The 25,716-nt window shown below is 38.4% G+C and overlaps 1 protein-coding gene across 1 annotated transcript in view; it reads right to left on the reverse strand.

Moving 5' to 3' along the window:
• Nucleotides 1-25,716, reverse strand: part of EYS (eyes shut homolog) — a 782,127-nt gene that overhangs the window by 198,839 nt on the left and 557,572 nt on the right. Inside the window, exon 36 of the mRNA XM_071548512.1 lies at nt 12,730-12,959. Within this exon, the coding sequence (XP_071404613.1) occupies nt 12,730-12,959 (230 nt within the window). The remainder of the gene's footprint in view (nt 1-12,729; nt 12,960-25,716) is intronic.

Here is a 25,716-nt window from a genome sequence, read left to right on the forward strand (position 1 = left end):
CACACCTACTGTGAACACCTTTACCACAGAATGTATCTCCTGCTGACTCATGGAAATGAGCAGGTTAGCTCAAACAAGGTGGGTGCTGCATGGCTCATACTACCTCACAGAGTGGTGTGGTAGCTGACACACAACATAATTTGCATATGCTTTGCTGCAACTGTAAAGTTAACTTTACATTAAGCTACTCTGAACTGAAAATCAGAAATGTGTTCCATATAGCTGGACCACAAAAAGAGTGTGCAAGTTTATAACTGTGGGCAGGTGTGAGGAAGATTTCCACCTGAGTGGAAGGGTATACAGATGTAAGAGTAAGTTGGTCCTAGCGAGGCCACACTTGGAGTAGTGTGTCCAGGTCAGGGCTTCTAGAAAAGAAGCTACTGGAGAGGGTCCAGTAGAGGGCCACAAAGATGATTAGGAGTCTGGAGCATCTCTGTCATGAGGACAGACTGTGGGAGATTGGCCAGTGAAGTCTAGAGAACCACAGAATATACTGAGTTGCAAGGGACCCAGAAGGATCATTGAGTACATCACTTAGCCCTGCACAGGCCCATACTCAAGAGACACACTATGTGCCTGAGAGTACTGTCCAAAGGCTTCTTGAACTCTGGCAGGCTTGGTGGTGTGACCCCTTACCTGGGCAGCTTGTTCCAGTGCTGGCAGGCTTGGTGGTGTGACCCCTTACCTGGGCAGCTTGTTCCAGTGTCCAACCACCCTCTGAAGGAAGAAACTTTTTCTAATATCCAAACTAAACCTTCTCTGACACAACTTCAGGCCATTTGCTGGGGTTCTGTCACTGGTCACCACAGAGAAGAGATCAGTCCCTGCCCCACATCTTCCCCTCACAAGGGTAATGAGGTCTTCCCTCAGTCTTCTCTTCTCCAGGCTGAACAGACCAAGTGATCTCAGTGGTGCCTCATTCGGCTTCCCCTCAAGGCCCTTCACCATCTTTGTTGCCTTCCTTTGGACACTCTCTAAGAACTTAATCTCTTTCTTATATTGTGGTGCCCAAAACTGCACACAATATTGAAGGTGAGGCTACCCCAGTGCAGAGCAGAATGGGACAATCCCCTTCCTTGCCTGGCTGGTGATGCTGTGCCTGATGCCCCCCAGGACACAGGTTGCCCTCCTGACTGCCAGGGCACTGCAGACATCCATCCAGGGTTGTACATTCAACCAAGGTTGCCCTAATCCAGATGTAGAATCCAGCACTTTGCCTTGTTGAACTTCATATGGTTGATGATTGTCCAGTCCTCTAATTTGTTGAGGTCTCTCTGCAGGGTCTCCCTGCCATTGACAGAGTCAAAAGCTGTATTACTGTCTGTGCTCCACCCATGAGCCAATTGCTCACCGAACACATGATGTGTTTATCCAGCTGTGTGCTGGAAATTTTGTCCAGAAGGATACTGTGAGAGACAGTATTGAAAGCTTCACTGAAATAAAAAAAAAAATACATCAACTGGCTTTCCTTGATCAACTAGGAGGGCTACCTTTTCATAAAAGGAAACTAGGTTTGGTAAGTAGGACTTCCCTCTCATGAAGCTGTGCTGGCTGTGACCAGTGACTATGTTGTCTTTCCGGTGTTTTTCAGTACTTTCCAGAATAATTTCCATAAATTCACCAGGCACTGGAAGTGAGACTAACAGGTCTACAACTTTTGGAGTCCTACTTCTTGCTCTTCTTGCAAACTGGGACAACATTTGCTGCCTTCCAGTCATCTTGGAGCTCTCTGGATTCCCAAGACCACTGAAAAATCATTGAGACAGGTTTAGCAGTGACATCAGTCAGCTCTTTGAAGATTCTTGGATGAATACCATCAGGTCCCATAGAAGATAAGACTGAGAGGGGATCTCATTAATGTATGTAAATATCTCTAAGGTGAGCATCAGCCTCTTTTCAGTGGTGCCCTGTGACAGGACAGGGAGTAATGGCCATAAACTAAAACACAGTAAGTTTCACCTCTGTTGTAGTTTGGGATTATTATGTAAATTCTCTCCCCTGCCACTAACTGCCCATGCCAGCAGTTAACAAAAGAAGCAGTTAACTACTGATCACTTGGATGGGGGTAGGTTTGTCTCTTGTTTTTTGGGGACATTTTTTTTTCTTTAGCTCCATGGAAGGCAGGAGCGGTGGCTGCCGAGGAGAGAAGTGGCTCTGCTGGCACTGCTGGGGCTTCTGGCTGAGCTGCTGTTTTTTTCTCCTCGCCGTAGCTGTTTCTCCCGGTTCCTGCATCTGGGATCCCGGCCTCTGTTGCAGTCTGACCACCGCCTGCACCGTCACAGCCTGCCCGCCCCGGCTGGGACAGTGACCCAGGAGAGAGAGAGGTTTGCAGCTGCTTTTGCAGGACACGTGGTGGTTCCCCACTTTCAGCTTTCTTTTTCCTTCATCTGGGACAAGAGACACAGAGTTCATCTGAGAGCTAACCACTTGTCTGTCTCGCTGGAGAGGGACTGGGAACTACTGGGAACTCACTCCGCAGCCAGCCGGACTGTGACATTTGACACTGCTTAAGTATAACTTTTCCTCCTGGAGGAAAACCTGCTGGGTTTTGGTTTTGTTTTTTTTCTTTCTCTTGTGGTGTTGGGGAAGCGGTTTGCACTAGTCTGTTTATATATAGCAGTTAAGAACAGTTATCCTTCTTCTATTAAAATTCCTTTTTTTTTTCTCAAATTTGATCAAGAGTGGTGTGATTATTGTGGAGAAGGCCCCCTCCCCCGCTTGTGGGTAAACATTTTGGTTTTTTTTCCCCTCAAACCAAGACAACCTCAACATGAGGAAGAAGTTTTTTACATTGAGAATGAAAGAGCACTGGAACAGGGTGCCCAAAGAAGTCATGAAGTCTCCTCTATGGGGGACATTCAAAACCCAACTGGACCTCTAGGTGAAGCTACTTTGGCAGTGGGGGTTTGACTAAATGACCTCCAGAGGCCCCTTCCAACCCTAACTATAATGCGATTCTGTGACAAAGAAATTGTCAAATACAAGGAGATGATAAAAGTTTGTCTATCTTAATACTAGAACTGAAAGAAAGGAGATAAAGGGCCAGTTTCTTGTTTCTGTTCACACTGCAATGGGAAATTTGGCAAATCACAGAGGACTGTAACCACTACAACAAAAAAAAAGAGAGATTAACAGATCGACAAATGATAGCAGGAAAAGATACAAAATTATGAAGTTGAAATATAGTATACCTATGTGACTTTTGTGTTTTGTGTCTATTGTTTTTTGGGAGTACAAAGTCAGAAAATAAATAAGGATACACTATCAGTAATATGTGGTCTGTAACATAATATTAAGAAAGAAAAGAAGAAACAGCATTGGCAGGGTCAGTAAGAAGCATTTCTGTTTATAACGAAGACTCTACTTTTAGTGACATTTCCCAGTATTGTAATAGATACCTTCAGCAGTTTTGGGTTTTTTCAGTAGGCAAATATCGACTATATTTTCTCTTAAGGATTAATGAATCAAATATTCAGGTGGAAGATATTTTTTGTTAGGGAAGCACTTTGGAAAGCAGAAAATAAAAATAACCGAGCTATGAGCAAAAAACCCATGGCATAGATGAATGAAGATATTGCCAGAACTTATAAAAATCCTAATGCCGTGCACAGTGACTAAGCCTTATTGATTATTATGAGTGAGCTTCACCACTACTCATAAAGTTCTATATGTTTTTGGCAAGTTTTTCATGTGAAAAATGAGATACAGAAATATGATAGCAAAATATTAATCTACTGCTTCTGAAATAGTAACAATGAAGAAAGATTTCAGTGTGCCACTACTGGAGCCAGAAGAAAGAATGAAGAATGTTGCTGTTCTGAAAATGTCAACAACATACGATGTATTTTCGCAGGTAACAGAAAAAGTAGAAAGGTGGAGGGGATCATAAGGTCCCATTTGAAAACACATTTTAGCAACAACAAAATAGCAGTCTTCCTCTGCACTGAGATAAGATGATAAACACAGCAAACGGAAAGTGTTTGTGCAAATATCGAGTACAAAACATGAACTTCCTTCCTCAGAGAATTCTGAGTTTTTATTAGCATTCTCTGTGCCCAAGATTTTTTCTTTATACTTTTAAGAGACCTTCAGCTGAATTGAGTATAATGTTGACTACTTTTCTTTATAACTGCTCATTTCATTTAACTTTTCCAGATGTATATTTCAAGAATATTTTAATTGTTCAGCTACCCTATCATGACACCTCATAAATCTGTCCTGCCTGCTGTTAAGTGACACAGTAGCAGTTTCTTTATCCTGTTATCCCCTCCTTTACTTTAATGTTATCAACCTAGCAGGCACCAAACATTACCTTATTAATATACCTAAAATCCCATGAGGTTGTTGGTTTATAAACCCAACAAAAGTAAAGAACAGCAGGGGTAGCAGTCGAATCAGACACATTTTGGGCCAATATTTTGGATCAAAATATTCAGTTTTGACAAAATTTATTGTTACTGTTCCTTTTAAATCTTTTGCCTCCCCAGCATCTCTGGATAAATTTTAGATCCTCAAGCATCAGCAGATGGATTATTCATGGGAATGTTCAGGCTTTAAATCTGGGCTGACATTCTTTCCTTTATTCTCAATTGCATGCAGGTTGGTCTCCAGAAATGTCAAAAAATGGAAGACTGATTCTGATCATCTAGAAATGAATTTCATATTCCCAATTCCTGTATGAGTCTCTCTAAATTCACCTTTAAGGGAAGAAATTTATGCAGTATGCTGGATTTCAAAGAGCAATGAATGAAAGGTCCCTTCATACTCAATTTTTTTAATGCATGGAAGTCCTTGATTTTCTGCACCTTTTTTGTGCATTAATATTTTTATGAGTGATTTAAAATGCTTTTATATCAAGAGCAGAATTAATGTAAAAGGAGTTCCTGTAAAACTCCTATATAAGAATCTCCAGGAGCAGAGGGGGTTGTGTAATGATTCTACAATGCTCTTAACCAGACATTCAATATATTTACTAGTAATACTCCCATCTTACTTTTTTTTACTATTAAAATAACAACTTCATCATTTAAACCTCAGATAAACCCAGAATGATAAACCTTTTTCATTTTGCAACTGTGCTGTAAAAAACCCCCAACAAAACAACAAAAAACCCAGAAGGAGGATACTCCGTGTTATATGAGAAAACGCATATGAAGGGGCAAGTGTCCAACAGGGACTGGGCTTCTGCTATTAAACTCTGAAAAAAACTTTAAAATCTTGTGGCTGAACTTCACCACATTGTACATATTTTGTACTCATATAAATTGTACATATTTTGTAGTCATATAAATCTTTGATTGATTTATATTCTTTGTTTTGCTGAACAGCTGTTCCTGAAGGAGATTGTACACAGGAATAAAAAGAAACAGCCATTCATCTATGATTATTTCCATAAGATAGTATTAGGAATAATGTCATGTGTTACAAAACAGCTCTGAAAGTCAGATGACTCTATAGTTTTCCATTTTGGCAGAAGCCTATATGATCCTTGCCTTTATTTTCTTGGTTTTATTTTCCACATTTGCATATTTTCTATTGAATCCAACAAGCAAGTGTTTTTTTATTAATTATTTATAATACTCTAGTTTTATTTTCATGTTCTATAGGGCTAAAGAGTCCATCAAGGAAAATTCTTGATACAGGGAAATACAATTCACATAGGAATATTGTTTTCATTTATGCAAGTTCTCACCTTAAGTATGAATGTGACAGAAAATAGGAATACGACAGTAATTTGAGAATCTGTTTGGGCAATGTCTCAACTCTTTGCTCTGTTTGACGATGTATTCAATATTTTCATTTATTGCCCTCAAACTCAGGGAGATGACATGCTTTCAAGCTTTTGAACCTCTACACATTCTGCACAGAGCTGATACATTCTACACCCATGCAAAATCTAATTATATTGTGCTACTAGGAAGTTCACATTTTGAATCCTGAATTTCATGGATAGCTAAAATGCTGGATAGCTAAAGCATTTTTGTTATATTTACTTGCATATTTTATCACCAAGAACTGTTATTACAAAAGTGTAAAGAAACTACAGTTGTGGAAACAAAAAGTGGATTTTTTCATTATACAAGGAAAGCTGACTTCCTCAGAGGGAGGTTTGAGTCTTGAGGAGCCTCAATACAGTGACTTCCTAACATCTATATTATCATTTTTTCTCCGCTTTAAACAATAATAGTTTGAGATTTTAAGTCAATGCAAGGACCAATGTTCCATGAAGATGCATGAAAAGGAATGTGTCAGACAATACTAATAAGAAATAAAGAGGGTTTTCATGCTTGAGTCAGAAAGTCATGTTTAGGCCAGAAAACAGCAAAGGCATTTTTCCTCTGTAACCACTTCTTGTAAGTGTAAGCTTCTTGTAAGCTAGTGTCCTTCTCACTGTAGGAGGGGGCACTTAAGTGAGGTCTCTAGAAAATCCTGATGTTTGCTGCACTCTCTCAGCTGGCTGAAGCTCCTGAGAGTGGTATGGGAGCAGACCAGCAGCTGCACACCCTCTATCCAGGAATGAAACCCCTTGTTTTTAATCACAGCATTCTTGAAATCAAAATGTCAAGACAGTGCAATGTACTGTTATCCTAACTCAGTAACATAGATGATTTCATTGCTAAGAGACCTAACTAACTGCTGTTTATTCTGTGCTCTAAAAACAAACACAGTCTTCTGTATCTAGTTACGGGTTATGTAATAAAGCTCAAAAACATTATTTAACACCTCACTTGCTTTATTACATGGCATCTCTGGTGGAAGAATTCAACTGAGTCAAGCTCAGAAAATAAGCCCGGCCATACTGCCAAGGGAGACACATAACATTTTCACAGATGACTCGATTATCAGCAAATTAGCACCAACAAAACAAATGGCTGCAATTCAGGAGTTACTGAAAGAAGTTTTTTTTCCAGAAAATGCCATAAAGGGAGAAGTAAAGTAAGAAAAAAGTAAGTATTTGGCACGTATGCAACAATGCAACCTTCAAAAGAAAAATGATTCAAAGGACCTGTGAGATTAGCAGCTAAATAGGTTGCAAGCTTTAGAAACAATAAACTCTCATACTGGCATTTTCAAGCAGAAAATGAAGGGAAGAAAACCTTGTTTCCTGAAAATTCTAAACTCACCATTATTTCATTTTCTGTTATCTGTTCTTGCCTAAAGTGGTGTTATCAAATTGTTACAAATCTCCTAAAGATTACTATGACAAGAAAACTTCCATCTACATTAAAGAAATAGAGATTTGAAAGCCTAATGCTAGAAAATGCCAAAATTTCACACTGTGTTCTTAATTTTAAAAGTCATCCAGTAAAAAAAAAGAGTCTGAAGGGAAATCTTAATCACTTTTTTCAAATCTAGCCAAAAAACTACAGTGTTCATGTGGAAGTTTTGCATACGTGAATACAAAGTGTGGGACATCAACAGGTATCTCATGGGTTTAGGCATTGGCTGAGATTAATAACATGAAATTATTGACTGAAGTTTATACATAGCTCTAAACACTTTATTTTTTTTCTGCTCACAAAGTCCTAAAAGGTGGGAATCATTTTGAAGTGGGAAAAAAAGAATGAAAGAAAACTTGAACTCTAGAAAACCAGACACTTTGGGGTGACAGCATGCTACTTTTTCTTTCTGGGCACCTTAAACTGAAACTTGAATGTGGAGACAAAAGCACAATTGTCCTTCCTCACCCACAACTCTTTATATCATTCCCACTTGCTCACTCTTCTTTTTGACAGAAAATATCACAGAGTTGTTTTAAATCATACATACACAGTATAAATGTTATTAAGAAGATATATAGATCTACTGGAGATGTGAGGTTGTTCTAAACATGTCTGAAAACACAGAAATTGGACCAGCTACATTTCTTTTCAAAACCAAATATAACATCAGACATAAAGACAAAACCCCCCAGACTTGTCTGAGATGAATGATACTAATCAATGGTGCAAGTTAGAAATGTTGAGTTAGGAACAATGTGTAGAAAAGCTGCTATAAAAGAAACATCTAATATTCAGGGTGATATTATCAAATATTGCTCAACAAACCAGGAATTCAACAAATGTGTCCCAAGGAGCAAATGTAGCAAAGTCTCTAGGTGTGATTGTTCCAACACAAATGCCTGTAACAGCCTTCTATTTTACTGCTGCTTTTGCAGTTTTGTCAAAGGAGTTAACCTTTAAGTAATGTACAGAATATACACAGGCAACATATCAAATTAAACAGATTTGCTGTTTTTAACACATGACATTTAAATACTCTTTTTATTGAACAATTTATAAAACTTTTACAGAATACTAAAAATTTTGGAGACTTTAAAATGTTAATGCTATAATTAACAGTCAGGGACATAGCATCTCTGCACATGCAAGACAGTGATATTCCAAACTTATCATTATGAACTTTACAGTAATAGACAACCATCTGCTTTCATGCTAAAGCAGAAGCATTGCATTTTTTCCACTCATGTAAGAATTTCAAAATGAAGCAGATAAAATAGCTTAGCCAGTAAAGAAAGAATTATACATTTCATGTTAAGGCCAAAAAGCTTATTTACACAGAAAGAGAAAAGGGAAAAGGGTAGCACAGAGTACACTATCCATCCTTCATTGTATTCCCCATCTACAAAATACTTCCTTGCTATTGTATGACCCAGCACTCACTACTGAGTAAGGAAGATTAATTTTACATGGGAAGCAGATTCTCTATGCTGAATTTAAATACAGACATTTTAAAATAAACTTTGTACAAACTTCTCATTTGCAAGTAACTGGTTATTCGTAGTAAAAAACCCAAACAACCAAAAAAACAAACAACAAAACCAAAACCAACAAAACAAAAAAAAGAGAAAAGAATGGTGTTGATAAAACATCAGTGGTTTAGAGGTTGGGGGTGGGCAAGATCCTGGTAGGGGACACAACTAGACCAGCTGACCTAAATTAATCATATGACATCAGGTCAGATATAAAAACTAAGGAGAGGAGGAGGAGGAAGGGAGCATTTGTTGTTTATGATGTTTGCCTTCTGGAGCAACTACTATGTGTGTAGAAGCCCTGCTTCGTGGCCAGACATCCCTTGCTGATGGGAAGTAGAGAATAAACCTTTCCCTTTTTCCCTTTGTTTATGCACATGCAAACTTTCACTTTTGTTTTAGTAACTACTTTATCTCTACCTACAAGTTGTTTTCCATCTTACTGTCTCTCATCTGTCTAGCTTAGAAGGATGATAGAGTGGCTTGGTGGGCATGTGGTATCCAGCCAGGGTCAACCCATTACAGCAATAACCAGTGCTGATAGCTGCAGTTTGAACTTGGCAAATGTGCCGATTTGTATGCATACTTTTCCATTTCCATGAGAATGGAGATAGACTCCCATTTTTCAAAGTTGTCATTTAGAGTTATTTTAGAGATATCTGATTGTTTAGAGTAAGTACACTGCATATTTAAAAAAAACCTGGCTTCACCCCAGTGTATCCATAATGACAATTATGACTTGAACATATTTCTTGTAAGGGCATAACAAACTGCTGGGGTTTGTTAGCCAAGAAACAATTGAATTGAAAAAAATAACAATGCAATAGTGCATTTATAACACATTATCAAATTAAAACACATAAGTGAGATAATGACATTCACTTGCTTTCACTCTAGAAGATGATCTTATACACTGTAAGAAAAACAAAGTTATTACTAAGAAGCTCAGAGTATATCTTACCCTAGATATGAAATAATGGACACCTTCTAGTGAAGCCAAGATATCCAGACAGGGTTTGTATGTGGTTATGTCATGTTGACAGTTAATATGCCAGTTAACTGTATGTTATATTTTCTTGATGAAATTTAGTTAATAGTAGGTACAAGGCAGATCACAAAGAAGATTAATGAGAATATATTACTGAAATATACAGGTATACATTACAGCATGATTACAACAAATCACAGCTATCTTTAAGGAGTCAAGAGATAATTTCCTCAACCGGAACACAGGCTCTAGGTTGCCTGCATGACAATTTACTTTCTCCATTTCAAGGCCTGTGGTAAATAATTATAAAATGATTACAGATGCCCTTATCTCCTGTAATTATGAGCTCTCATTCAATTTCTTGAAGAACTTGTCTCTGAATATCAAAGGCTTATAATAATAGTTCAGTTGGGCAATTTCTGGTTTCAGTACAGTAAATTATCACTCACATTGAAACTTCAGGATTAAAGAAAATCAAAGTATGTTGCAGTTACTTTTCAGCTATTAAATACAGCACATGTGAAGTCATATCCTGACCTATATAAACAAACAATGTGACAGCAAATACTCTGGGGTGTACCTGCCCCAGTGAACTGCTGACTAGCACGTCCCACTAGAACTAGTAAAAAGGACGATGCTGTTCCTCATGTTGAAGGTGGGGTTCTAGAAGGTAAAAGCAGAGTTCTGTGAAAAGAGGAATTTAATTTGTCTTCTCCACACAAAAGGAAAGATGAGAAATGTTATTCTTCCAGTGCCAGAACTATTAAACGACATGCTATGAAAGAAATACTAATTGCTGTTAATATCACAACATCAGGCATGCCTACATGCTTCAGGAAAGCAAATGGCATTCCTTTCCCTTTTAGAAAACAAAATGGATATCTCAGGGAAAGTGGGCATTCAACTGTTAATAGGATGGTATGATTATACAGCTGAGCTTACATTCTCTAAATGAACTATTTGTTTCAGTGTTTCTTTAAAGCTTGTATTCTGATTTTATTGAAGGAAATGGTTATCTGTGTATCAGTCCTAACCATCAGAGATTTGGTTACTGCAACTTAGTGTAATAGTCTTCAGCTTTTAATTTTCTCTTCATGTATTCAGTCATATTTACAAACATGTTTTTTTAAACAATCACATAAAGAAAGAGAAGGGAACCACTTCATTTGCACAGGTAAGATAAACTTGAAAAATTTCCTTGAAAAGTAGTTGAAAGTCAACTCGTCCCACTATATGAACTCAGCAGTCCTTAGAATGCTAATTTTCGAATGAGCAACCCAAATATAGCTGTTTCAGTCAATGAAGCAGGAGGTACTTCCTCCAAAGTCTGTGGCACTGGAAAGTAAGTACTCAGCCCAGATAATATGAGAAACACAGGTTATCTAAGTTTTCATTAAAAACACCAAACCATAGAAGGCTCTTGGAGACTGACAGATCAACTAGAAGGGCAGGAGAAGGCGGCAATCAGACACCAGTGGGAAAGGAACCAGTGGAGTCCAGATAAGGTGTCACCCAACAGAGTGGTTTTGAACACGCATTGACATGGCCTATTACCACAGGATGTTTATCAAACTCCTGTGTAAATTTAACATTGCTTACTTCTAAAATAACCCTTGGAAAAAGCAAAAACCTGCTCACATCCAAAACACTACAGATGATGCTGATACAAATGATGCCAAGTGCATTCTTTGGAACACAGAAGGGAATTTTGGCACATAAAATGTATGCAAATAAATAAAACACTTTATTGAAACATTGAAAATACTTCATTGAATCACACAATGAATGGTAACTAAATCTTTTATGTTTGATAGAAACACACTTTGTTTGGTTCCATTATTTTATGTTGCAGTTTCCACAGCTGCAGTGTATTAAAACCAAGAGCAGAGAGTATGCCTAGAGACCAAATGTAGAAGATACAACATTCAATTTTAACACTGACGATTTGAAAATATATGATTTAATTTATTGTAGACTTGAGGAAGGCTGAATGGTAAAATATTCTCTGATATCTAAGCAACACATGACAATTATCTTTTTTTTCTTTTTTGAGCTGACAACCAGTGATTGCTTTTTACATCTAGTGAGTACAATGACCTATTTTTAGACAGTAATACAAGGTGCTGTTAGCTCAGATATACTGGCAGTCTGGCAAAGACATTTTTTCTTCTACTTCATACCATGGGAATTTCATTAGGAGGATGATACAGTTATATAACCATAATCTAGGCAATTTTTTTGTTCTTTTCCTGTACACCAGTAATGCCCTTTAATGCTATGAGAATTATCTAGTTCAATTTATAACCCATGGTACCTTAAAAGCTAAAACAGTTTTTGAAGCCAGCTATAAAATTAGGCTTAAAAAAGAACATTCTGAAAAGCAGTAATGCAAAGCAATTAAACTGAAAAACAGAAATATTGATCAATTTGTCTTATAGCCTTGGTTCTTTCTACAAAGAAACCAAAATTGTTCAAAGAGTTATTTTAATTCAAATTCTAATTAAAATGTGTTCATTTGACTGATTTGTGCTTTATGAGCAACAGTTGTAGAATAGAAGTATAAATGAGCTCCAGAGTTAAAAAAGCCTTTTTCAACAAAGGACCAGGCACAGTGATGAAAAAACTCAATCCATAGAAATGGAAAATATATAATTTTCTGAAGAAATCTTCTCCTTATATTCATAAGTTAACTTTCTTCTTTCCCAGAAATAAGACATTGAAAAACATGCATTAAAACTGTGCAAACAACTTGCAAAATAAGCAATATTTTTTTCCCCTAACTCAAGTCTTCCACTCTTAGGGGTGTGCCTGACATATCACTTATCTTGCACTGCAAATAAGTGTTGTTCAAATTACCTCAGTGAATCTTCTCAGTTACCAACAGTAACTGGAATGAAAAGCAGAGAAATACGATGATCATTCCCTCTTCCCCTTTTTCACCTCCAAACTCACATTTCATGCTAGTACAGAAAAAAATAATCACAACTACCTTTTTCACAGAATCGACCAGTGAAGTGCAGTGGGCAGTCACACTGAAACGAAGTGGCCCCAGTAGGCAGAAAGAGAGGATGGCAAGTCCCTCCATTATGGCACAGTCTTTCCTGGCACACAGATGACAATTGAGGGGAAATCTGAGAGGGCACAGCAGGTTCAGGCAACTGAGGCACATCAGAAGAAACCACAGGGAATGCTGTTGGCAGATGTGTGGGTACAGGAATTCTGAAAGGAGAGAGACAGCAAATTAAAAAAACTAAAAACAATCACAAGACCTAATTTTGCTACTACACTTAAGCTTCAATTAATAACTGTATGGGGTATTTTTTTAGAAATTCGGACTTTACTCAAGAAAATGTGAGTATATGAGAAATTCTCAAATCAATTCCCCATCCTGCAATCTAGCAACATCAAAATGAAGGTATTTTTGATGTGAGGGAGCAAGAAATAACCTCTGAGCATGTGGGCCAGTTTGTACACACTCTCATAATTCATTTTTTGTGGATGTGAACAATGGTTTGATAAAAAACCTACAGGCTCCACTTGTTTTTCAACTCTGTTTATTACTGCTTTTCGTTTCTTCCAGGAAGACACACTTGTGGCTCAGTAAAACCATACAAATATAAGACTGTCAAGCACAACTATTGATGTGCATCTGACAAATTACTGTGATGAGGGAAAAGCAAAAGGAAACAAAAGTCACAAGAAGATTCATGACTATTGAATAAGTGTTTTCAATTTAAAAACATTCTCACTGCATTTTACATAAGAGATAGCGATTTTTCTTTCATTTCCTGAAGTTCAAGAGGTCCTATTTTTTCCCAGAAAACAATGTCTAATTCTAATTTGGCAACAGTAATATAATAGAATATCTTGCTACTTATACCTCCTTGGTAACTTAAAACTTTGCCAATATTTCTCTTATGTCTTAATGTTTTGCCAAGAAAATAATGATCAGAGGACTGGAGCACCTCTGCTATGAAGACATATTGAAGAAGCTGGGGCTGTTCAGTCTGCAGAAGAGACGGCTCCAGGGAATCATTATTACAGCCTTTCAGTAAATAAAGAGGACCTACAGGAAAGATGGAAAGGGGCTTTCCACAAGGGCATGTAGTGATAGAACAAGGAGGGATGCTTTAAACTGAAGGAAGGTAGTGTTAGATTAGATATTAGGAATACATCCTTTATTATGAGGGTGGTGAGGCACTGGAACAGGTTGTCCAGAGAAGTTGTGGACGTCTCATTCGTGGAAGTGCTCAAGGCCAAGCTGGATGGGGACCTGAGCAAACTGGTCTATGGGAAGGTGTCTCTATCCACTGCAGTGGGGTTGGAACAAGATAACCTTTAAGATCCCTTCCAACCCAAACCTATGATTGTATAGAAGGGATATGAGGCTGAACTGGAATCTCACTAACATTTTGGGCAGAACAGAGCATAGAAATTATTTGCCAAATGCAATGATTTATAGGTGTCACAGCTAGTGAAAGACAGCGTTTTGGCAATGTGTTAAACATCAACAGTCAAATTCTTACATATTTGGATAAAAATGGTGGCATAAATCTGCTTTACAAAAATTAAAATTAAAAAATAAAATATTGGCCCCTACTGCACCCTCCCCTTTCTCTTTGTTTCCTGCTCTTGTATCAACTGAAAATTCTGCTTCACCATATTTTAAGGTTTGAAGTATGTCTTAAAAAGAAGCATTTGAAAGGGATGATGTATCAATAGAGTGCAACTGCAGAAGCAAGGTAGAAGGGAACACAGCAGTGTAATGGGATGCCTTCAGGGGGACATCCAGGTATCTGCTTGTTATGTCTAGCTTTTAGATTTTTTGCATACCTCATTTAGTCATGAAAACCTGAAAACTGATTTTAATAATTTATTTTTTTAAACCATATTTTAGAAAGTACAAACAAATTTCATAATATTCTGAAAAAATCCCACCTAACATAACACATCCCAGGTCACTATGTTGTCTGTAACTATTAAAAACTCATTTCTCTGATTTATGAATATAGAAAAAAAAGGTAGGAAGGAAAATAAGCTGGACAGAGGAAGGTAAGAAAAAATTCAGGACAAGATAAATATTTAAGGGGACTCAGGGAAAGGCACAGTAAGTGAGAAAGGAGTGGAGGCCTGGAAAGAACAAAAGGTACACAGGGCTTAGATGACAGTAAAGAGCTGTTCAGAGCTATAATGGTAAGGAAAGTACTATAACAGGATAATAAGTAGTGTCACAGACTGCATCCAAAATGTAAAATAGCCAAAACACATACACTACAGTGATTAGCAATTAGGATTTGAAGGTAGTTAAAAGCTATCTACTTTATATGAGAGAAAAGCCTCCAAAAAAGCTGGCAGTCAACAAGAAAGCTGAAAATAAAGCCCTGAAGTATTTTTGAGACTGAGGACTTGCAGATAAAATGCTTGAAACTTTAAGAAAATAAGGTACTTCCTGTCTGTTTCCATCTGCATCAATAGAATAACAACATTTCCATGTATATGAAGACCATGAAAACAAAGAAATTGCTGGATTTATAACAATACTTTCCTCTTAAGAGAAATAGCTAACATGCTCTTCAAGTAAGCTATTCAGTTCAGAGCACCATTAGGATCATTATAATACCTGTGTGTTATCTTATACTAGGCTGGCATGTCAAATTAAAAAAAGTTTAGTCACCTGCTGGTAAAATGACAATCATAGATTAAAAAAAAAATTAAACAAAAATCTTCACTTTCTTCTGTAACATAACCTAAATATTGTATAAACTCTGAACTAACTATATGTTTATGTGGGGTGATGGGTTGATTAAGCCTTGATGAGTTGAGGGAAATGCCTCAGCCCCCCTGGAGGGATGCTTCCAGCTGAGGACAAAAGCTTTCAAACTGATAAGATTAACAAAGGGTGGAGTGTTGTTAAAGAATGACACAGCCCTCCTTTGCGATATCTTTTATGACTGCTCAAGGGGCCAGCCCCCCTCAGGCATCTGTATTACCCCTCAGAACTCCAACTTTAGTCACACAACCACCTGAATTTAAAAAAAAAGGTATAAAAAGAAGTGCAGTTTAAACTCTCTCTGAGAGGAGGAGAAAAATGCCATGTCTCTGCAAGGGTAACTGCTGGCAGCTTGTCCTGCCTCTTCCCACCTCCTGGAACAATGTGCTGGAAAGCCATGTGCTTTCTATACTCTATATCTTATACTTTAAGATTATCCCTTTATACATTCTATCTTACATCTTATGCCAACAGCTACTTTAATTCTCACTCTATAAGCACCTTCTTTACTAACTGTGTTTTGCTACTATAATACTAATAATAGTAAATTGCTTTACACTTTGCTACTTTCAGTGTGCGGTTTCTTTTGCAACATGTGTGTTGATAAGAAGCAGCTCTGTTCTTTCCTTTTGCTTTGTGTTGCAGAGAGAGTGGTGTGTAAGCTATTTTGTTGCCCTATGTTATTGAAAGAGTGTCTAGATAAGTGTTTTAGGTCGCTTTGTTTCTAGTTAGTAGTTTTTGTTACTAGTTTCTGTCTGTTGTGAAAATGGGATATATTACTGTATTGAAACTTAAGTTTGATATGCTTGTCTTTGTAAAATGTGTTTTGTGCTGGTTTCTTTTGGGGTCCTTTATTATCAATTAAATACAATCTTGCAGCTAAATGTTATCACTGGCAATGCAAAACCCACAATAACTGTCACATACTTATATTAATAAATGTTATTTTGGGGCTGTTGTAGGGAAAGTTCTTTTCTTGCTATTAAGTGTGGTCTCATATCAGAGGTTAGAAACCCTTCCAACCTGTGTGCTATCCCTGTCGGTAGGCAGTGTTGGGTATATTAGGATCTAATTTTCTGGAGACACTTATAAAGCTGTAAGTTCTCCCTGGCTTAAGTGTGGCCTCATATCAGAGGTCAGAAACCCTTCCAACCTGTGTGCTATCCCTGTCGGTAGGCAGTGCTGGGAAACATAAGGATCTGATTGTCTGGAGGTGCTTATTGCTAATAATTTCTCCTTGGCTTAAGTGTTGTCCTCATAAGGGAGTCAAAAATCTTTCTAGTCTGTGTTCTGTCCAGAGTCGTCAGGCAGTGCTGGTTTCATAAAGCTTTGATTACTCCGAGGACGCTTACAGATAATAACTTTTATTTAATACAAGTAAGAATAGAAATCTTTGCATTTCTGTCTCTCCTCCCTTTCACGTGACAGTTTACATAAAGATTCAGACATTTACTGCATAAATATTGGGAGCAATTACTGCTATTTGGGCTGACTTTTCTGTTACTCTTGAAAAAAAAATCTACAAAACCAACATGAAATTTGGGGAATAAAGAGGGTATAAACTAAGCTCTCACTATTAGCTATTAGAGAGACCATTTTTCTAATGACATAATCCCATACAGAACCAGTGCAAAATCTGCGCCTCTGAACCTGGTCACAGATATCACAAGGGGTAAAATGCTGAACAAAAGGGATAGCTGTCTGTCTGGTAGGTCATGCATTCTTGTGACCACTGGAAGCAGTGATTTTCAGATGTGGGAGTTTCACATCCTCTTTCTGATGGGCAGCTACTGTTTTTCTCTAAAATAGAATCACAGAAGTGTGCTTTAAATGAAATTTTACGAGGGCAAATAATGCAACCTTGTTTCATTTTTTGGTTGACATTCTAATCTGCAGAGAACAAAGAAAGGAAAGCTCCTTGGTAGGCTCATTTCTCCCCAGTTCATTTGCTAATTTTTCACGGGGTGTCAGCCTTTGCAATGCTGTTCTGGATATTTTGCTTCTAGATGGTGCCTGACTGCGTACGTGTCAGCACTGCTTCCAGGTGCCTGCAGCTCGCTGCCTTACCACAAAAGCAGGATGAGTTTGCTGGAGCTGGTTAGTGGGGGAAACATCAGCAGCCATTCCAGCTGCTGCTGTGAATAAGCAATGACCTCAGCTCAATGAATTTTAACTAAAACATGATTTGAATAAAGATCTAGAGCTGGAAAGTGTTAAAGTAAAATAGCTATTGAGGTGTTAAAAGTTTTTACAAATTGTAACAAAGATATATCAAGTAAAGCTTGATTCACTGTTACTACACAACTAGGCTACAATTTTATGGTGGTTGGTTTTTTTTTTCCTTTTTCGATTTCCCAGCCTGTCACTACCTCTCAGGTCAATAATACACACAAACATCTTCTAACTTGCTGCAAGCATTAACACATTGTTTTTAGTCTTAAAATGATCTCCAAAAGTTGAGTTTTAAAGGCCTGAAAGCTCATGTTTCATAGCTAAATGTAAGTAAGCTTGAAATGCTAATCTAAACATAGATGTTAGTGCAACTTGAAGTCTAGTTTCTTTTATATTACATTGTTTGCCACGCAAGGAAATGTATGATGAGCTGAGTGGCAGGAATATAACACTTAGGGATCATGTTTGATGCTATGTTGTTAAAGCAAAAGCGCACATATCCGCACCAGCTGTGCTTCCCTCGCCCCTACACTGTCCTCTACTCAATAAGAGCTATTATTGTGTGGTGTTAGAGCCACTGCAGCTTCAAAAGTTAACAAACTTTCTTGGATGCCCCAGCTGTGCACTGACCTGGCAGTGAGCGACTAAGCTTTGATGGGTACTCAGATGGGTGTTGCTGGTTAAACTCCTGCACTGGGGCCAGTGACCAAGTCCAAGAGTGCTGTTCAGTCCAAAGAAGGGAATGCTCTGGAGAATCTTGTCAATATGTATAATTCCTTCCCCACCTGAGTGGGGAGGGAAGTGGAAAAGATGGAGCCATGTTCTTCTTGCTGGTGGCCAGTGAAAGGACATGCAGCAGTGAGGACATGTGGCAATGCACACAAACTGAAATGCAAGAAATTCCACCTAAACATAAGAAAATCACCTTTTTTTTCCCTTTTTTTTTTTTTTGGGGGGGGGGGGGGAAGGGGGGTGCAGGTGGTGGTGATTCGTCTATATAATCAAACTCAAACTGAGACTTGCAAAGAGAACAGACTGTCCCCCAAGTAATCCATTATCAGGCTGATGGCAGCTGTGTCTACAGAAGCACTCTGACATTTCCCATGAAGCAGGTTGATGAGACATGCAATGGCACGGGGCTCCCAATGATATGATAACATCTCCACTGCCTATATCTTCTGGTACTTATGCACTTAACATTTTATTACTGGACTAATGGATTTAACCTTATCTGATATGAGTGTGATTAGGAAGTTTGTATTTTTAGCTTGTCAATAAAGTATTTTGTGCTGGAAAGCAACTGATTTTATTTGCAATTTTCTTTGGTGGAAAAGTGTGCATATGCCATTTTTCTTAGGTTGTGACAGAATATTATTTTAAGCAAATGTTTTAGAATTTGGAGCCAAAGGAAAGATTTTTCAAAAGCATTAGAATGAATGTTGGAATATAATTTTAAACCTTATCAATCTGGAAACCACTACACTTCATGGAAATGTTGGTTTAAACATGAATAAAAACCTACTACCTTGCATGTAATTTGGCAAGAATTAATAAAGCCTTTCACAGGCTGCTTATTTCACTGTTCACAACCATGTTAATCAGAGTAGTTTAAATAGCATCTCACTGATTTCAATGAATCCACAGGGCAGTATATTTGTGCACTTATTCTCCTGGAGAAACGATTTACATCATTTGACATAGCAATTGTGAAAACAATTTAAGATATTATAAGATATGGATTATTTATATTTAGCAGTTTGTATGTGAAGCTGATTTCCTCACTCCTCACAGTTTTCGTTTGATTTAGAAGAACCAGGCATTTGTTTTCCTGATAAAGATGATGTATGTTCAGGCATATCTCTTAAAAAATTCAGTTCTCAATGTATGTTCCAGACTGTGAGCCCATCTTCTAACTCCTACTAGCCACAACATTTTGTAGCAGATCTAGTGGGACTGTGTAGTTGCATCTTTTAATTCGAAAATTTGCAGTTTGTATAACATCATCATGTGCAACTTCTTTTGCTCATACAGCATTTCATTTAATGGTACAAACTCTTAGCAATGAAAATAATATAGTCAATATACAATGCAACTGAGGACATGAAAATGCAATTAACAAACATAATGAAGTTTATGAAAGTTCTGTTTACAAATACAAAGAAAAAAATATAAATTCCAGGATGTATAGCAGTGGGAAGAAATGTCAGTTATGGAAAGAGAGGTGAAAAGGGAAAAAGGAAAAGGAAATACATTCTACAAAGAAGCATATTCCTGTTCTGTTTGTTTGAAAGCACAAAGATCCCATAAACTCTGTAATGGATAAATAAGTCAATATGACAGAGAATTTGCAGCAACAATAATTTATATTGAAGGCTTGGTAGCAAACTCCTTTCTAAACAAGACAATAAAGTGAGTGTTCCTTAGGCAATACTTGAAAAACATCCTCAGTTCCTAAGTTTAGGACATGGCAAACAGTTTTGCTAAAATTGAAGAACTGAATTTCTGTACCAAATCAGCTTTTTACTTGGCTTGCTTGGAGACTTAAGTTAGCATTGAATCCTTCAGTTCTTCACAGTGATCTTTACTTAGGCGTGGTTTTGCTGTTTCATAGCCTTTCCCATCCTCCTTTTTAAGTCTCTCCTGACTTTCTCTCATCCAAACATTAAACTCAAAAACAGGAATGCAAACTACTGAACACTGAATGGATGAATGTGCAAATCTTACACTTTCTCAAGTTTAAACAAATCTCAAAACTGTCTAAACTTCAGCTTTCTCTTTTACATTAAGTCAATAATTACAGTAAAAAAACCTCTTCCCAGTTTCATCTTAGCTGCTGTTTGGAAAAAAAAACCCACTTGAAAGGCCTGAGTACTGAATGTTTTTATTGATTTTTGTGACTAGTTTTGTTTCTTGAAACTAGTTTTGAAAAGGAAAAGTACTTTCAATTGCCTCCTTGATGATTCCTTCAGCAGATGAAAAATTCATTTTCTATTTTTTTTTTAGCATGACACTGTACTTGTCCTTCTGAAAATACTCTGCAAGATTAGAATATAACCATCCTGTCCCAGTCCTAAATGGCTGAGTGAATTGTACTTGGTAAATTCAGTTCCTGTTACAGAGATGCTATGACAGCTATCTCAAAAATCACAATTCCAGAATGGAGTCGCTACTGTTTACCGAAGATTCTATCTAGCTTCAAGGAGTAAAGACATTCTTCCCCTCATTGATTCCATCCGTAATTTAGACTCCAAAATGCATGATACACTTTGGCAATATTATTGCACAATGTTTATGTGAGGGATAAAGAAGAATAATTTCTAGATCCTGAATACGTAATTGATTTCCCAAGCAATAATTCATTCAGGCAAGACTTCTACTTCTAATTTTCAGGATTATAGTAGCCAAACCCTTGGTCTTTGCCAACACTGAAGATTCTCCTGGGAACTGGTGCCTTGCTTTGACAAGAAAAAAAAGCCTGAAATGCATCAAGAGATACATTAAAAAACCAAATTGATATGGTGAAAAAGTTCAAATCTGAAGTCAGACAGATATTTTAACCCAAGGGATGGAGCAACATACATGAACACTTTTCCTTTCTTCATTCAACCCAATACATGGTTATTCCATTCAGGACAGAACAGAAAAGGGATTCATATGGAGGGTTTACAGCACTTGTGGAAGCATACTGACATGTTTATAACTCCACCAAGCTGAAGATAGAACTGAAGTCAAGAATTTGATAAACTAGGAGAGTATCACTTACTGATCTAAAAAAATAAAATCAGAAGGAACATATGTACCACCAGTGGACATGTCTTGTACAGTCTCATTTCAAATTCTTCTGGGAATATTTAGGAGATACTGACCTCTGGGAGATAACGTTATGAAAAAAAGGCATTCTTCAGACCCTTACAAATGTGAGGGGGACTCTCAAGAGAATCAAGGTGCACCCAGAAATAAAAGGCAGGCTGAAACCTCAAGGCACCTTGATTACATTACTGATAAAATGCAGTTTTGAGAGTACATGCTTTGCTTTTAGATGTCTCACATAAGAATAATATAGACATTTAAATAATTTTTAGAGACAGACTGTCTTATTTCTTTTAGCATTCATTTTCCACATGCTGAAAATAGTTCTTGCCTGTTTAATTGAAGTAGGGGAGGTCTACATTTGTGTTTTTGATTGACATAGAATTAATTTTCTTCAGAGTAGCAATCATAGAATCACAGAATATGCTGAGTCACAAGGCACCCAAAAGGATCATCAAGTCCAACACTTGCCCTGCACAGGACCATCAGCAAGAATTGCACAAAGTGCCTGAGTGTATCATTCAAATGACTCTTGAACTCAGACAGCCTTGATGCTGTGATCACTTCCCTGGGCAGCTTGTTCCAGTGCCCAACCACCCTCTGGAGGAAGAAACTTTTTCTAATGTCCAACCTAAAACTCTTGTGCCACAGCTTCAGACCATTCCCTTGGGTCCTGTCACTGGTCACCACAGAGAAGAAATCAGTGCCCAGCCCTCCTCTTCCTCTCACAAGGAAGTTTTAGACTGCAATGAGGTCTCCACTCAGTCTCCTCTTTTCCAGGCTGAACAGACCAAGTGACTCCACATATGACTTCTCCTCAAGGCCCTTCACTGCCTTTGTTACCTTCCTTTGGACACTCTCTAAGAGCTTAATATCTTTCTTATATTGTGGTGCCCAAAACTGCTAACAATATTCAAGGTGAGGCCACATCAGTGCAGAGCAGAGCAGAGCAGAGCAGAGCAGGACAATTCCCTCCCTTGCCTGGCTGGCAATACTGTGCCTGATGCCCCCAGGACACAGTTGGCCTTCCTCGCTGCCAGGGCACTGCTGACTCATGTTCAACTGGCCATTCACCAGGACTCCCAAGTCCCTTTCTGCAGCACTGCTTTCCAGCATCTCATTTCCCAGTCTGTACAAACATCCTGGATTGCCCCATTCCAGATGCAGATTGTGGCACTTTCCCTTGTTGAACTTCATACGGTTGGCGATTACCCAGCCCTCTAATTTGTTGGGGTCTCTCTGCAGGGTCTCCCTTTGAGGGGGTCAACAGCTCTGCCCGGCTTTGTGCTATTTGCAAACTTGCTTAGTATACCTTCCAGTCCTGCATCCAAATCATTTATGAAGATGTTGAAGTGCATAGGGCCTAAAATGGAGCCCTGTGGAACCCCACTAGTAACAGGTCACCAATTTGATGTTTGTGCTGGTTCAAAGGTAAACCGGCAGGAGAAATTAACCCAACGCAAAGAGATTATAAGTCAGAGTTACAATTTAATAAAAACATTACAATAAATGCAATGATACAAAAAAATATAGTTACCACTAAGAGGTCACATGATGGCAAACTCTAGAAAGGCAAACTGGAGACCTAGCATGTGCCTCTTTTACCTACTGTGGCCACCCACCCAGACAGGACTTCGGGGTCACTGACCACTCGCTGTGCCCCTGGCTGGAGTGACAGGTGCCACAGCCAGTCAGAGGCCCCAAGGGGGTGGTGTGGGTGAGCTATCACTGATTGACAGGAGCCCCATGTGGCCTTCACGCCATGTGGCCACAGACCCCAACGGCCATCTTGGCTTCAAGATTTACCATGTGGACATTGATACTCTACTGATACTGGAGACCTGGCCCCCTACACACCCACACCCACAGACACACCCACAGACACACCCACAGACACACCCACAGACATACACACACATCCACCCACACACATACACACACACACACATACACACACAGACAAAATTGTTGATTCGACCCATCAATCCATGAGATATAAATCTGGTCTTTGACATTTCTCAGAATAAACTTCTCCATAACTTTACCAGGCACAGAAGTGAGACTGAAGATTTGTAGTTTCTTTTTTGCCGTTCTGGATAATCAGGACAACATTTGCCAGCTTCCAGTCAGCTAGGACCTCTCTGCATTCCCAAGACTGCTCAAAAAACATCAAGAGAAGTTTTGTGATAGTGTCAGCCAGATCTTTGAGGATTCTGGGATGAATCTGGTCAGGCCCCATAGATTTGTGGGGATCCAACTGGAGCAGCAGATCCCCACAATTTCAGGTTCTACTGGGACCTGATCATTCTTGCAGTCATGGTCCTCCAGCTCAGGGCACCGAGACCCCCTTGGTCCTTTATCCATGTTGAAGAGAGAGGCAAATAAAGCACTAAACACCTCTGCTTTGATTCTGTCCCCGCTTGTGAGGTGACCAGTCTCATCCTGTAATGGGCCAATGAAATTTCTATACTGCCTATTGCCATTAATATATTTGAAAAAACTCTTTTTATTGTCCCCAATATTTCTGTCCAGCTTCAACTCCAGCTCATTTTTGGCCACACAAATTTTCTCACTACAGCAGAAAGCAATATTTCTGAATTATTCCCATGTCACCTGGTCTTTCTTCCACTGGGCATATACCTTCCTTTTTTTGCCTGATTTCCAACAGAGAATTCCTGTTCAGCCAAACCAGACTTCTACCTCACCTGCTTGAGTTTTGACATTTGGGAATTGCCTGCTCCTGTGCCCTTAGGAGGTGATGTTTGGAAAGTGCCCAGCACTGATGGACCCCAGTACCTGCAAAAACGTTTTTCCAGTGGATCTTAATAATTGCCTGAGCAGGCTGAATTCTGCTCTCCTCATATTCAGACTTGACGTTTTGCTGGCAGTTTGCCTTCTCTCAACAGAGATTTTAAACTTGATCCCTTCACAGTTGCTGTGGCCAAGATGGCCACCAACCTCCACTTCTGCAATTATGGATCTGTGGGTCTGCAGCTATGGGGCTGTGTTTAGGACTTGTGCTGAGAACAGTGTTGGTAATATAGAGATGTTTTAATTATTGTTGATCAGACCTTGCACAGAATCAAGGCCTTTTCTGCTCCTCACCCCCCTCCACCAGTGATGAGGCTGAGATTGCACAAGGTGTTGAGAGGGGACACAGTCTGATCCCACTTGACCAAAGGGATACTCGACATTTATGGCATCATGCTCAGCATATATAGCTGCAGGAAGAAGAAAACAGAGGGTACCTTTGAAGTGATGGCATTTGTCTTCCCAAGATACCATTATATGTGATGGAGTCCTGCTTTTCTGGAGGTGACTGAACACCTGCCTGCCCATGGGAAGTGGTGAATGAATTCCTCGTTTTGCTTTGCTTATGTGTGTGGCTTTAGCTTTACCTATTAAACTGTCTTTATGCCCACTCACAATTTTTCTCACTTATACCTTTCTGATTTTCTCCCCCATCCCACCAGGGAGGACTGAGCAAACAGCTGAGTGAAGGTTAGTTGCCAGCTGGGGTTAAACCATGACACTTTCTAAATATTAATGAAGATTGCGGGATAGAAAGCATATTACTATTCAAAGACTGTCTTACTGGAGAGTAATAGGAATATAAAAAGGCATTTTGTACCTATAGAAATTACCATAAAAACTGTCCTGCAGGCAAGATGAGACCAATATGTAGAAATTATTAGTACAGAAAGTGTTAAAAATGCAGAGTACTGTTATGTATCATCTAGTCTTTCCTCCAGACTAAATTTCTAATTATATCTTAATGCTGGAGAATGGCTGGCATGCATAAACACAAGATAATTTATTCATCAGTAATTTGGCATTTAATTAAAATATTACTTCATTGTCATTGAATGCATGTGAAAGAATGTTGTAAATATGATGGGTCAAAAAATCCCCCTGATATTAACTGATAGAATGAAAAAATACACTTCTGAAAACACACTAAATAGAATTTTACAAGGTAAAAGATAAAGAACTAAATAATAGGCCTCACATAAATTTTTTCTAGGAGGAAAATATTATCTTATAGTCAATAAAATGCATGACACTGAGGAGAGCTCATAGTCAAACAACAGCCCATAGTACAAGTAGGTACTGGGGTTTACTTAAGAACTGAGGAGATTAGAGATTTTACCTTACTTGTTTATCTCATGCACTCACATATGCCCTTGCTCCACTGATGCCCTGTTATGTTCACTAGGTGTCCAT

The sequence above is a fragment of the Pithys albifrons genome, chromosome 2 (genome assembly GCF_047495875.1).
Source record: "Pithys albifrons albifrons isolate INPA30051 chromosome 2, PitAlb_v1, whole genome shotgun sequence".
In the NCBI taxonomy this organism is placed as follows: Eukaryota; Metazoa; Chordata; class Aves; order Passeriformes; family Thamnophilidae; genus Pithys; species Pithys albifrons.